The sequence below is a fragment of the Bufo bufo genome, chromosome 6, assembly GCF_905171765.1.
Source record: "Bufo bufo chromosome 6, aBufBuf1.1, whole genome shotgun sequence".
NCBI lineage: Eukaryota > Metazoa > Chordata > Amphibia > Anura > Bufonidae > Bufo > Bufo bufo.
In genome coordinates, this window is record NC_053394.1 from 132,673,232 (window position 1) to 132,686,094 (window position 12,863).

General features: G+C 45.5%; 1 protein-coding gene across 4 annotated transcripts in view; it reads left to right on the plus strand.

Moving 5' to 3' along the window:
• The window catches only part of ZBTB46 (zinc finger and BTB domain containing 46), a 37,079-nt gene extending 31,688 nt beyond the window's left edge, over positions 1-5,391 (plus strand). For all 4 annotated transcript variants that reach the window (XM_040439098.1, XM_040439102.1, XM_040439101.1 and 1 more), the window contains one exon: positions 3,834-5,391. In XM_040439098.1, coding sequence (XP_040295032.1) covers positions 3,834-4,196 — 363 coding nt within the window. In that variant the 3' untranslated portion in view covers positions 4,197-5,391. The remainder of the gene's footprint in view (positions 1-3,833) is intronic.
• Positions 5,392-12,863: the final 7,472 nt, after the last annotated feature.

The window sequence follows — 12,863 nt, forward strand, 5'->3', positions numbered from 1 at the left end:
GGATGGTCAGACTATTTCCTCCTCGCTGATCTAAAAGCTGCCGTGTCCGAGGGCTGGAAATGGGTCACTGCTGGGCGGCTGCTTCCTGTGTAGCAGATGGGTCACATGGAGACGGCCCCGTATCCTGTGCACTGCATGGGGCTTTGTAGCTTGCCCACAATGCAGGAAGCCCAACTCCATTTTTACTCCTGTATTTGTGACTGCTGAGGACATACCCGCTTATCGTGTGCCCTGAATTGTGTATGTAGAGGGAGTATCCAGATAATCCGAGGCAGTTCCTGTAGAGGAAGTGTGTATATACCCTATGTAACAGTACCTGACCATTTCTAAACAGGGCGTTTCCTTAAAGAAACCCCATTATAGTAGTACAGTTAATTTAAAGGGGTTTTCCAGGATCGGCATATGGATGGCCCATGATCCTATTTAGTAGCGTCGGCGCGTGGTAAGATATAGGATGTGCAGTCATACAGACCAAGGGAAACAATAAAAAGGCTGCAGCACTCACATTGCTGACAGTCGGACCCCCACCATTCTGATACTGATGGGCATTCCTAAGGATAGGCCATCAATATGATCATCCAGGGAAAACCGGAAGAGAAGACAAGTTCTGAAAAGGAATTTTATTCTTGGGAATACGAGGAGAGAATGTGACCTAGTAACACCATTCTAAACTAGACATTTCCCAGACTGGACAGGGCATTGATATTCATGTAGCCTGAGTCCTCTGATTCATGTTGGACATTTTATAAAATTATTCTTGAGATGAAGCACAAATTCCTTTATTCTGCTTAGGCTAGTTTCAGACAAGCGTGTTCAGTCCGTAACCAATGATCCGTGCGACGGCTGCATTTTCCGGACTGACCGCGGCTCGGCTGACCCAAACTCACTTTATCATAGTGATCTTTGATGCTGTTCCAGCCTGACCGCGGGTCTACTGTACAATATTCACAGCATTTTACATCACTGTGATACAGTGAGTTAGTCAGCTTAGCTGCAGTCGGTCCAGGAAATGAGTCTCACACATTTTGTGGACCGAACATGCTCATCTCTTGCCCTCGGAGGAACGCCTTTGTTGTGTGACCCCCTCCTGAGTTGCCAAGTGGAGTGGGGGAAAGGAAATGACTGCTGCACAGGATGGTTGTCGCTTTTCAAGCCTCCTATGTACAAGAATATAAATACTATAATACTTCCCCCTATATACAAGAATACAACTACTATAATACTGCCTCCTATGTATAAGAATATAACGACTATAATAATGTCCCTATGTACAAGAATATAAATACTATAATACTGCCCTCTATATACACGAATGTAAATACTATAATACTTCCCTCTATATACAAGAATATAAATACTATAATACTGCCCTCTATATACAAGAATATAAATACTATAATCCTGTCCCTATGTACAAGAATATAACTACTATAATACTGCCCCTATGTACAAGAATGCAACTACTATAATACTATCCCCATGTAAAAGATAGTTTCTTTTATACTGCCTCTTATAGACTAGAATAATACTGCTCCCTATGTACAAAAAATACAATTGCTGTATTGCTGCCCCCTTTGTACAAGAGTATGGATGTGAGCACATAGAATATTTATCTATCAGGAGTAACTTCTAGTTCTCCTGTTATTAGGCTATGGTTTATCAGTATCATACAGATGTCTATGGGTCTTCCTGCTGACAGCTCTCGCCGCTCTATACGGTCCCATTACATTTGCATCACAGGGCGGGGAATTAGGTTTTGTGCTGCTTTGTGTCTTTAATATAGATTATTTATAATCTGACTAAATTAATGTTAAGATTTTTCAAAATACATAACAGGTTCACTTAAAACACCGCCCCTCTCAAGCCCCTAAACTCGAGCTGGTTCCTCAAAATGTGGAAATATTGTTAGGTAAGGCTACTTTCACACTTGCGTTCAGAGCGGATCCGTCTGGGGTCTGCCCAGACGGATCCGCTCATATAATGCAGACTTGGGATCCGTTCAGAACGGATCCGTCTGCATTATATTGTAGAAAAAATTCTAAGTGTGAAAGTAGCTTCAGACGGATCCGTCCAGACTTTACATTGAAAGTCAATGGGGGACGGATCCGTTTGAAAACTGAGCCATATGGTGTCAAATTCAAACGGATCCATCCCCATTGACTTACATTGTAAGTCTGGACGGATCCGTTTGCCTCTGCACGGCCAGGCGGACACCCGAACGCTGCAAGCAGCGTTCAGGTGTCCGCTCGCTGAGCGGAGGCTGAACGCTGGCAGACGGATGCATTCTGAGCGGATCCGCGTCCACTCAGAATGCATTGGGGCTGGACGGATGTGTTCGGGGCCGCTTGTGAGCCCCTTCAAACGGAGCTCACAAGCGGAGCCCCGACGCTGATGTGAAAGTAGCCTAAGGGACATAAGAGGAGCGCCATGGAGCACACATATAGGAGGCTTAGCTGTGCCAGTTCTGCCACAGTTGTTTCTAAGGAATAATATTTGGTTGGACACTTAGCAAAAAAAAAATCATCAGGGATTGATAAACTCAGCAGATTTTATGACTTAATTCACAGAGAAATGAGGCAGGAATTAAATGACACTTCCCCCTTAAGACAAACTAGTGAAGAATAAAAGTATTTCAGAAATGTATGGGTCAATCATTTATGCGCTGGGTGGAGATGGCCACCATAACAACAGAGTCTGGAAGACGTAGAAGATCTGAGGGACGAGTTAATGATCAATCTGCCACAGTGTGACTCCCTGAGGTATATAGAGGCGGACACACCTTAGTGACTGCCAAAAAGAAATGGTCTGCCCTCTGCTGGTGATAGTGTGCTACACCAGGAAAAATTGGTTTCACCCTTGGCAACAAGTTAGACAAAAATACTTTTCGTGACACCTTAAAATTTAGGTCTGCGCACAATTCATCCAAATCCTCCTGTCTCTCATACAGGGATCCAGGAGGCTCAGGTAACAAGAGCTGTTTGTAGAATCTTCCAGCACTAGTGTGCATAGAGGCGAAAGGGAGCCTCAGCATCCACAGGGATTGGGGGTACTAAGCAGTGATGGAGTTGTTAGGTTTTGGGTGGAAGTGTGAATTTTTATGCAGCCTGTAGCCCTTGTTATTAGCCAGCTGTGACTGTAGTGCTCTTCAATGGGGATGTGGGCCAAATCATGGTCCCTGGTTTACATGTCCATCTATAGGTGCTCTTCGGTAAGATCTTACAGTCCACATCTATGAACACAAGGGCAATATGTTAATTTTAGGGTCTTGGCTTCATTTACTCCCATTTCGAGGAAGGCAGGTGACAACCTCTTGGGAACACCTTAAATTGGTTCCGAAACTGGTTGTCACTTGTAGACTGTGCCTGAGGACAATTCTGGTGGTTCCCCCATCTTCAGGTCCTTCAGTTTGCTATGACGCCGTTATCAGAGGTAGCTGCATGTCTGATTTGAGCTCCTGTTCCTGCTGTAGACGGCTCTGTCTCTGCCGGTGTTAACCCTCCCCTGCTCAAGTCTCAGGGACATGGCCCCAGTACTTCTCCAGACTCATTACAGAGCGCTGTCTCACGGTTGCTATGACAGCAGTGTCGGCTCCTTCTTAGAGTGTCCTCTGCTGTCATATAATTGAACAACCATCTGTCTCCTCATTCGACTGGGCCACGTCTTGTTCTCGTGTAACCAGAGCCAGCCCGGGGGACAGTCTCACTGGCGCTCTTCCTCAAGGGGCACACACCCATCTGTCTGTATGAGGGCACACCGAGCGTAAATAAGCACAATTATATTAACAGGAATTGCGTTCTAAGTGTCTCTAAACTTCTATATCTTAATATCTTCAGGTCCACAGTAAAGACAAGAAATACGTATGTAAGGTGTGCAACCGGGTCTTCATGTCTGCAGCCAGTGTGGGCATCAAGCATGGCTCTCGAAGACACGGAGTGTGCATGGACTGTGCAGGCCGTGGGATGGCCCGGGGGAGCCACTCCCCAGACGCCATGTACGCAGGAGAAGGCCACTATCTGGAAGATGTGGACGAACTGAAGGTGGATGAAGACATGGGTGGGGAAGAAGAGGAAGATATCAAGTGGAAAGATGAGGCGGAGACCTCACAAGATGATGTCATACTAGAGGATGATGAGATTGAGGACTGCACGCCAGATGTCAGCCGGGGACCAATTAAGGAATTTACTTGGATAGCATAGGTTTTAGAGTGGGCAAGAGACAGGAGCCCCTAGGAAATATTTTATGGGGGGTGTGAATGGAGTAAGTTTAGTCTCATGGGGGAAGGGGGATGATGGAACCCACTCCCCTTTACACCAATGTGATATCACTGGAGAGGGGCTGGTCATGTGCTCTTTATGGGTCCGTGTGTCCTATGAAGACAGTATCTAGGCGTACTTTTTATTTTTTTGGGGCAGGAAACTGTTAAAGTAGAAGCCCTGCCGTCCTCAGTGGAATACAGGAAAGGTGATTAACTCGCCCTTCCCCTCATGTTGTCCACAATGTACAAAGTCTCATCTCCTCCGTTCCATGACATGGGCCTCCAGTGGTGGCAGAGGGAGCAGCAGGAGACATTCCCAGCAAGAGGACATTTTTTTTTTTATTAATTTCACCCCTGCATCCCAAATACTACCCCCACTCCACCCGGCATCACCTTCTCTGCATGCACCCGGCTCCCGCTGGTGGTTATAAAAGTACACATATTTTATTTTTTCTCCCCCAAAACTGAGGTTTTTAAGATTTTGTAATTGCTGAACACAATCAGTTGTATGAGGTGCCCCCCCCCATCCCAATACCTAAGACAGGATGCCACCACCCATTAGCACTTTGGCTCACATTCTGGATTAACAGGCGCTTCATTTGGACTTGTCAAGAAGAAGATATTGTGTGTGTCAGAGCCATGGCCCTGCCTGTATCATCCCCATATATCCCATTCATAGTATGGATGTGCAGCTCTGTTCTTCTACCCCCTTACCAAGGATCCAGTGTGCAGCAGACGAGGGCAGGGCGTTCAGCCTGGTAGAATGAGCTCCCTGTGGGTACAGCACATGTCATAATAACACAGGAAAGGAACCAAAAATCACTGCCCTGGGGAGTTGGCTCTCGCAGCCCTTCCCCCATAATTACATAATAATTATATTACCAACGCCATGTTAGCTGCAGCTGGCTGACCACGTGCTGAAGATTTAAGGAAGATCAAATGGGGGCTAAGAGAGGGGGAGGGGCGCCCAAGATGGCCACAGCCTCTGTATCTGCTGTTCTGAGTCTATTTATAACCATTTCCCCTTTGCATATTTTTTTTCTGTAGCCAGTAAAACCCCCCACCCCCATCCTGTGCTCCCCCAGACAGCAAGGGGGAGGAAGGATGTAAGTCTGCTAATGAGAGGTTCCTGAAAACCACAGGGCGCAGAGCATGTCTGACACCACCCTAAAAACCCAGAGCCAGGCTTCCTGCAATGCTGGGACTTGTGGTGCAGCCATGGGTTGATATGACTCCAGAACCAAACTTAACCCTTGGAGTCCTGGAGGGAGGGGGAACGGTATACCATTTCATAAACAATGCATAAACTGGAAGCAATTTTAAATTAATTTTTTTTATTTAATTTTTTAAAGAAGGGGGGGGGGGGGAGGGTTTTCCTTCCAGGATCTATAAATATTATTTGATTATTATATTTGGGGGAGAGGGGTTGCTATGAGTGCTGCGTGTATGCTTTTCATATATATTATACATATATTATTTATTTTACCACCCCTCCCTTTTCACACACATTTCCAAAAATTGAAAACTAAAAAAAAAAAAAAACTTTTGCAAGACTGTGCAATGTTGATTTATAATTATTTTTTGTTGGAATATACTATATTATATTGACTTTAAGAATTATTATTATTATAAACTTGTGTTTGTGACATTGGAGATGTTTTAATATTTGGGTCGGTGGGATTCGGAAAGGGGAGGGGGGGCAGGTTTTGCACTTAACGTGCACATCATTCCTGGTTTCGGTCGTGAAAGGGTTAAGCTGGCCGAGTTAGATTTAGATATAATCGCAAATCAATCAGTCTAAATAAAAATACAAAACTGCTGCTACCTCGGCCTGTGCTGTGTGTGAGTTTCTGGGGGAGGAGAGTACCTTACGGGGATAATATTTACTTACCGCACCTGTGCCCTACAGCGAAAGATCCTCAGTTCCCGCCACCTGCATGGGTGGCCATGGGAGGGCAGTGGCAATCGGCAATGTCTGACAAGAGTTCCTTGGAAATACTAGTACCCATAGACTGCAGATTTGTAAGTATGTATGGGGGTTGGCTGGTTTCCTGTATTGATGACCTACCCACAGGATATCAGATCGCGGTGGTCCCACTGCCAGCATTCTGAAGATAGGTCATCAATATAGGAAACCAGCCAACCCCTTCAAATAAAGGGGGTTATCTCTCCCCACCTTACAATTGTAGGCAAACAAAGCATCACCATTGTATAATAAAATGTTCTGCAACTTTCTAAGATTCTTTGGTTTAGAGCCAAACTATTATCAAGACCTCTGCTTACTATAAATAATGGAAACATTCTTGTTTACAGCTAGAGGCTGAAACATGGTCCTCATCGTGTCCAACTGACACGGCAATAGCCAAATCATTACAAGAGAAATCTCTTGGATGCACTGCAGCTGTGTAAGGGTATGATCACACTGGGTGACAAAAACTGAGGTTTAAAGAGGGTCGTGTCATCTCAGACTTCGATGGCAGACCATTCGGATACGCCATAAAAGTCAGATCCGTGCAGGTCCAGCCTCTGAGACCCACACTTATCTCCAGAAGGTGAGAGCTCGGCAAGCTCTGTTAATTTCTATAGGCTATTTTCAGCAGTCCCACAGAAATGGCGGGTGGCCACACATTTTCGCTCACTTCGGGGTCCCATTTTGGAGACTGATGCGAGTCCCAGAGGTGGCATCTGTCATTTCCTAGCGATATGCCACAAATGTGTAAAATGAGACAACCCCTTTAAACCTCTGGCTATATATAAACAAGAATATTTCTATTCACTGATGGCAAGCAGAGATCTTTAAAACAATTGGTCTATTTATATTTTGTGCAACTTTTCATTGGATATAAATCCAGCCTCTGTTCACATCAGTCCAATGTGTGTGCTTACACTTTGTAATATGTTCTGTGGCAGTGCATGATCTCCCCCAACATGCCACACCATTTGCACCCTATATGTCTGTGGAGGAGTAGCCATCCGTTTGGTTCTTTGACGAGGTGGAATGGAGTTCACCATCACCTTGGGTTAGGAAGACTTAATGTCCAAGGGTGCATTTACACCAACAGATTATCTGACCAATTTCTGTCCAATAGTTGATATGAATAGCAAAAGATCTGTGTGTAAATGACCATCTGACCAATGATTGGTCAGATAATCTGTTAGTGTAAATGCCCCCTTAGACAGTAGACACACCAGAGAAACATTTCATCAATGAATGAGATGACCCCCAAAAACCATCTTTCTACAAATCTATAGACTTAGAGAAAAGGATCACAAATCCCCCTTCCATCCGAGTGCTACAGTGATTCATCGAACGTGACGACGGGCACAATGCGTCCTTTCTCCAAACTTGTGGCCGACTTCTCCCTGCACGCTGCAGCCTGAAACATGGAGAACAGCACAGTAAGTTCTTTACATTTAAATCCAAAAGCCAATAAGGACTCTGAACCGAAAACCAAAACATTACCCATCATGCCTTAGTCTTTTGATCCTGTTAGATCACCACCAAAGAGGTCATCTGGGCGTTCCAAGTAACTAGCAAGTCCTTTGTATGCAGACATGTTCTGCTAGGATGTGAACCGGGGAAAAAATGTGTCCGGGTTGACTTTTTTTTTTTTTGCACATATTTTATCAAACCATGTCCAAAATTCTGCATCTCTGTTGGCTACCTGCTAAAATTTTGCCTATAGCTGCCACTAGGTGGAGCTCCCGACAGAGAGATATATAGATAGTAAAGTATCCTGTTCAACTGGAGCAGTATTTACAATTGGCTCCACCTAGTGGTGGCTGCAGGAAGAATGTTATCATAAAAAACTGTCTAGACAGAGAATGTCGCTCTGTATCACAAATATGGCATTTCGACTGCTATAAGGATATTCTATAATTAAATACCACAGTATTTTGAACTCGAAAAATGTGATTACAGAACGACAGATTAAGAAAAAAAAAAAAGTGAAAAACTCTAGGACTTAGTTACTGTTCTGAAATATTCATGTGCAAGTAAATTACTGGACATATTCATAGAATATATTCGATGATGCTGAGAGTCGGTATATGGAAGGAAACACAGAAAACCAGTAAGTACAAAAAAAAAAAATCTTTAATTTCTTTTTTTTTTTTTCCACCAGGATAACTGACAAAAAGTTTTAGCTCTGTGCTTGGCACATTAGTCTCCATGAGGTGGTGCTGTGTGTATACTGTCAGACAGTCACAGCTGTGCATATGGAAGAAACAGTTGCACAGCCTGCACCCTTCCACTACATTTCACACGGACAGTTTCCCCTCTCCCACAGGACGCTAGTGCAGGCGCAGGCACTACTACAACCCCCCCTCCTCCTGTGCACACAGCGCATGGTGCCCCTCCTGCAGGCCAAAATATCATCCTTAGTGCACGAGAGACTAGCTCCCCCTCCCCCCAAACCTATCTGGCATGTTTTTCCAGGCCAAACTAAGTGCAATATTATTTTTTTCTTATAAAATAAAGCTTATTCATTACTTTTTGCTTCATGTAACTTTGGAATGTGCCTCGGACGCTGTCTGTGCTTTACCCCTCTCTGTGCAATATCTGCTATGCTGCCAAGCAGCTCTCTCGCACAATAGCCCACATCACACATGGCATGATGGCACTGTACATCTCCTGTGAATCATACAGACAACACTGCCCCCGTCAGTCTTGTTTTGGCATGACGACCAGAAAAAAAAAAAAAAAGGAATAGAACCCACTGCAGTGCAATGTATGTCTGCTGCCATAAGTACTAGATATACTGGACACATAGAAGATAAAGGGGCTTAAAGTGGTCACATTAGATGGGAGCTGGATGTGATGTCATATCCAGCTACATCTCTCCATATGCATGCAGCTTCTATGGGGTGAAAAGCTGACCATACACATTAGACAGCTGTCAGCATGTATGTATGTATTCTGAATGTGAAGAGTGCAGCAGGCCGCTGCTAGACACCCGAGGGATCAGCAACGGCCATGTTCAACTCCGACTGCCTGATTTCTTTTTCTTTTTTTTTCTCCCACATCGGTGGGAAAATCGAAAGGCCCCATACATGTTAGATGTTCCCGCCAAAAATCGGCAGGTTCATCATGTGTATGGTCAGCTAAAGAGCAAACTGTGTGACATGGCAGCGGCTGCAGATTGGGTGGTGATCCTCTAATGGCAATGGCTGGGTAGAATGCATATAACAGGCGAAGTCACTCTACTACATTCCATCCTCTATACATACGGTAGCACTGCCAACATCGCCATCTACTGACTGTTAGCAGGTACTGCTCATTGAATGAAATTTCTGCAAGAATTTTCCCCTGTGGACACGCTTATTGTAGGTCAGTGTCCTCAATATAAAAACCAGGGAGCCAATGCAAACAGAGGACAAGGAGGTTACACTGGGGTGAGCCTTCTGGGATTACAAAAACATTGCAAGAGCTGGACTAGCTGTCAGAAGACTCATAATCCAGGATCAATCAGCTCAGACCCCCCCCCCCCCCCCCCCCCCCCCCAAAACACTGTTTCATCCAGCCAGCAAAGCAGAGGCCAACAGCTTGACCTTAAAACTGTAATAAAGAATCTGCCCTTCTCCCATCAGAAGTGCTGCAACTGATCTTTACAGACCCCCCCCCCCAAATTGTTTGGCATTTTACCGAATCTAACTTCTTCCAAAGGGTCTCCGTTTTAAAAGACATAGCATTAGGTTAAAAAATATATATCTATATATCAACCCAAAACAAAAGAAACATTCCAAAATTCTCAGCCTGTGCAAAGGTGGTGGCTAAGACAGAATGCCACTCGCTCCCCTGGGACGAGTCACATGATCGAGTGCAAATCGTATTCTGTAGCTGCACACTGACTTTCCCCTTAGGTTGTCGTTGTGTCAAAGTGCCCCCTCATGGCAGGAGGCTGTATTGCACTGTCCAGATCAAACCACGATCTGCATACATCTCTGCTTGTGCCCTGAGCTGTCTAGTCTTAGAAGAGCCCAGCATTACAAGTGCAAAAATCTACTTTAGGCCTCCTGCACACAATGTGTGCACCCCGTGGTCATGCTGCGGGCCGCAATGCAGGAACACTGTCCGTGGGGCGGCCGCAGCAAATCGCGGACCCATTCACTTTAATGGGTCCGCGATCCAGCCGTTCCGCAAAAAGATAGGACATGTCCTATCATTTTGCGGAATGGAAGTACGGGACAAAACCCCACGGATGCACTCCGTAGTGCTTCCGCACAGTTCCGTTCCGTGCTTCCATTCCGCATCTCCGGATTTGTGGACCCATTGAAGTGAATGGGTCCGCATTCGTGATGCGGAATGCACACAGAACGGTGCCCGTGTATTGCGCATCCGCAAATGCGGTCCGCAATACGGCCACGGAGCGTACACGTTCGTGTGCAGGAGGCCTTAAAGGGGAACTCCACTGTAAACCGTTATACAAAAACAAAGTTATCCCTCTATATACTGGAATCAATCTTTGACGTCTGCTGCAGCCTTGGGATGTCCCTCAGCTGGGGTACAAGCTATTGCATCCAGGAATGACTGCACATGCGGTCTATGATGCGGCAGTGGTGCATTTTTTCTTTTTCCCAAAGGAACAGACATCTTAAAGAAATATATCCCTAGAATGGTTTCCTATTGAAAGATCTAAGTGCTACAAAACATGGGACACAGTCACCTCATCCTTCCCTCACCCAGTATATAGGGGCTCTGGGCCGAACAGATAACTAGCGGACTCTCTACCATAAAAGCAAACCAGTACATGATGATCTGTTGCCATGACTACAGACAATGCTTACTTTGGGGTTACCAATAAGAACTGTGCGACAGATTGGCATACAAGCAGGGAATGGTATAAAATAACACCCCAACTCTGCACCGTTTACATCTGGTGCAGCATGGTCATAACCATCACGTCACCACTGCAGCCAGTCATTGCCCAGGCTGCACCGGATGTAAACACTGTAGGTACCGGAAAATGGAGACACCGGAGGCAGCTGGCACTTAGTAAAATGTAGAATGATGCGCATGACTTCTTTGCTACAGGACCAGCAGAGACCACCGAAGAGACAGTGCTGGACTGAACGGGTAAACAGGTTATTTATTTTATTCCATTCTCAGCTTGTATGCAAATTTAAAGGGGTTGTCCAGGATTTTCTTTTTTTTAAGGCATTGTGGAGCCTGTTTGTATTAATGACTTATCCTCAGGATAGGTCATCAGTATCTGATTGGTGGTGGTCTGACACCCCCGTCGATCAGCTGTTTGAAGAGAAGGCACTCCATGCGAGCGCAGCTTCTCCTTCATTACACTGCCCGTTGTCTCGGAAGTGCAGTTTAACTACAAGTACTTGTAATACCAATACACCACCGTTACAGGGGAGACGACGTGTAGTGTAATGAAGAGGAAGCAACGCTCGCATGGAGTGCCTCCTCTTAAAACAGCTGATCGGCACGGGTGCTGGCTGTTGGACCCCCTCTACCGATCAGATATTGAGGACCTATCCTGAGGATAGGTCCTCAGTACAAACAGGCTGCACAACCCCTTTAACACAGCCATGGAGTTAAATAAAATTCTGCCAGCCTATAGTCCCCACTCGGGATGGGGAAGCTCGCTCAATACAGTCAATAAAAATTTCTTCTTCAGCAACCTTCCCCCCAATGGTGGCTCAATTTTCCAAAGTTGATCAGCACAGAATTTTGGACCTATGGACAGCTGCCTCACACAGATTTCCCTATAGACCTCAGTATCAAGATGTGCATGTTACAAATGTGCTGACATTTAAAAGGATCCTCGTCCCTTGTGCTTCGTATTCCTAGGATCAGGGGAATTTCGGCCCTGGCACAATACTCCATACCCCTTGCAATTCCTAAGATGGTACAGCAGGGGGCAGTGAAATGTATGACACTATTCGGGCCCATTCACATGTCCGCAACTGTTTTGCTGTCTGCAAATTGCGAATCCGCAAAACATGGACACCGGCCATGCGCGTTCTGCATTTAGCGGACCGCACATGGCCGGCACTATGATAGAAATGCCAATTCTTGTCCGTGGCTGCGGACAACAATAGGACATGTTCTATTTTTTTGCGGGGCTGCGGAACGGAAGTGCGGATGCGGATGCCCCATTTTTGCGGACGTGTGAGTGGACCCTTATACTGACTGCACTGGGCATTCCTCTAAGGTAGGGGAGAAATATTCCAGCCACCTATACATTATACATGTATTATAGGGAGACATTAAAAACATGAAGTTCAATTCAATAAAACAAAATAAGAAACTTCTCACAGCAGAGAACAGCTCAGTGCATACGTGGAATGAACACGTATGAACACTGCTGGGAGTGGATGCAGAGGATGACTTTAGCTTTCAGTCCCTGGAGAAGAGACAGCTGTCATCTTTGCTGTCCAGGACTGGAAAAAAGGGCCGCTTTTGTTACAGAAAAGTGCCACTCTCACCCACTGGTTGTGCCTGGTACTGCAGCCACTGCTCCTCTTCTTTTAAGTGAATGGGGGATCAGCGGCAATACCACCCACAATCTGTACGCAATAGAGGGACTTTATCTGAAATAAAAGCAGACCCATCTTTCCGAGTCGGGTTACCCCTTTAATCCAGTGTGCAGGA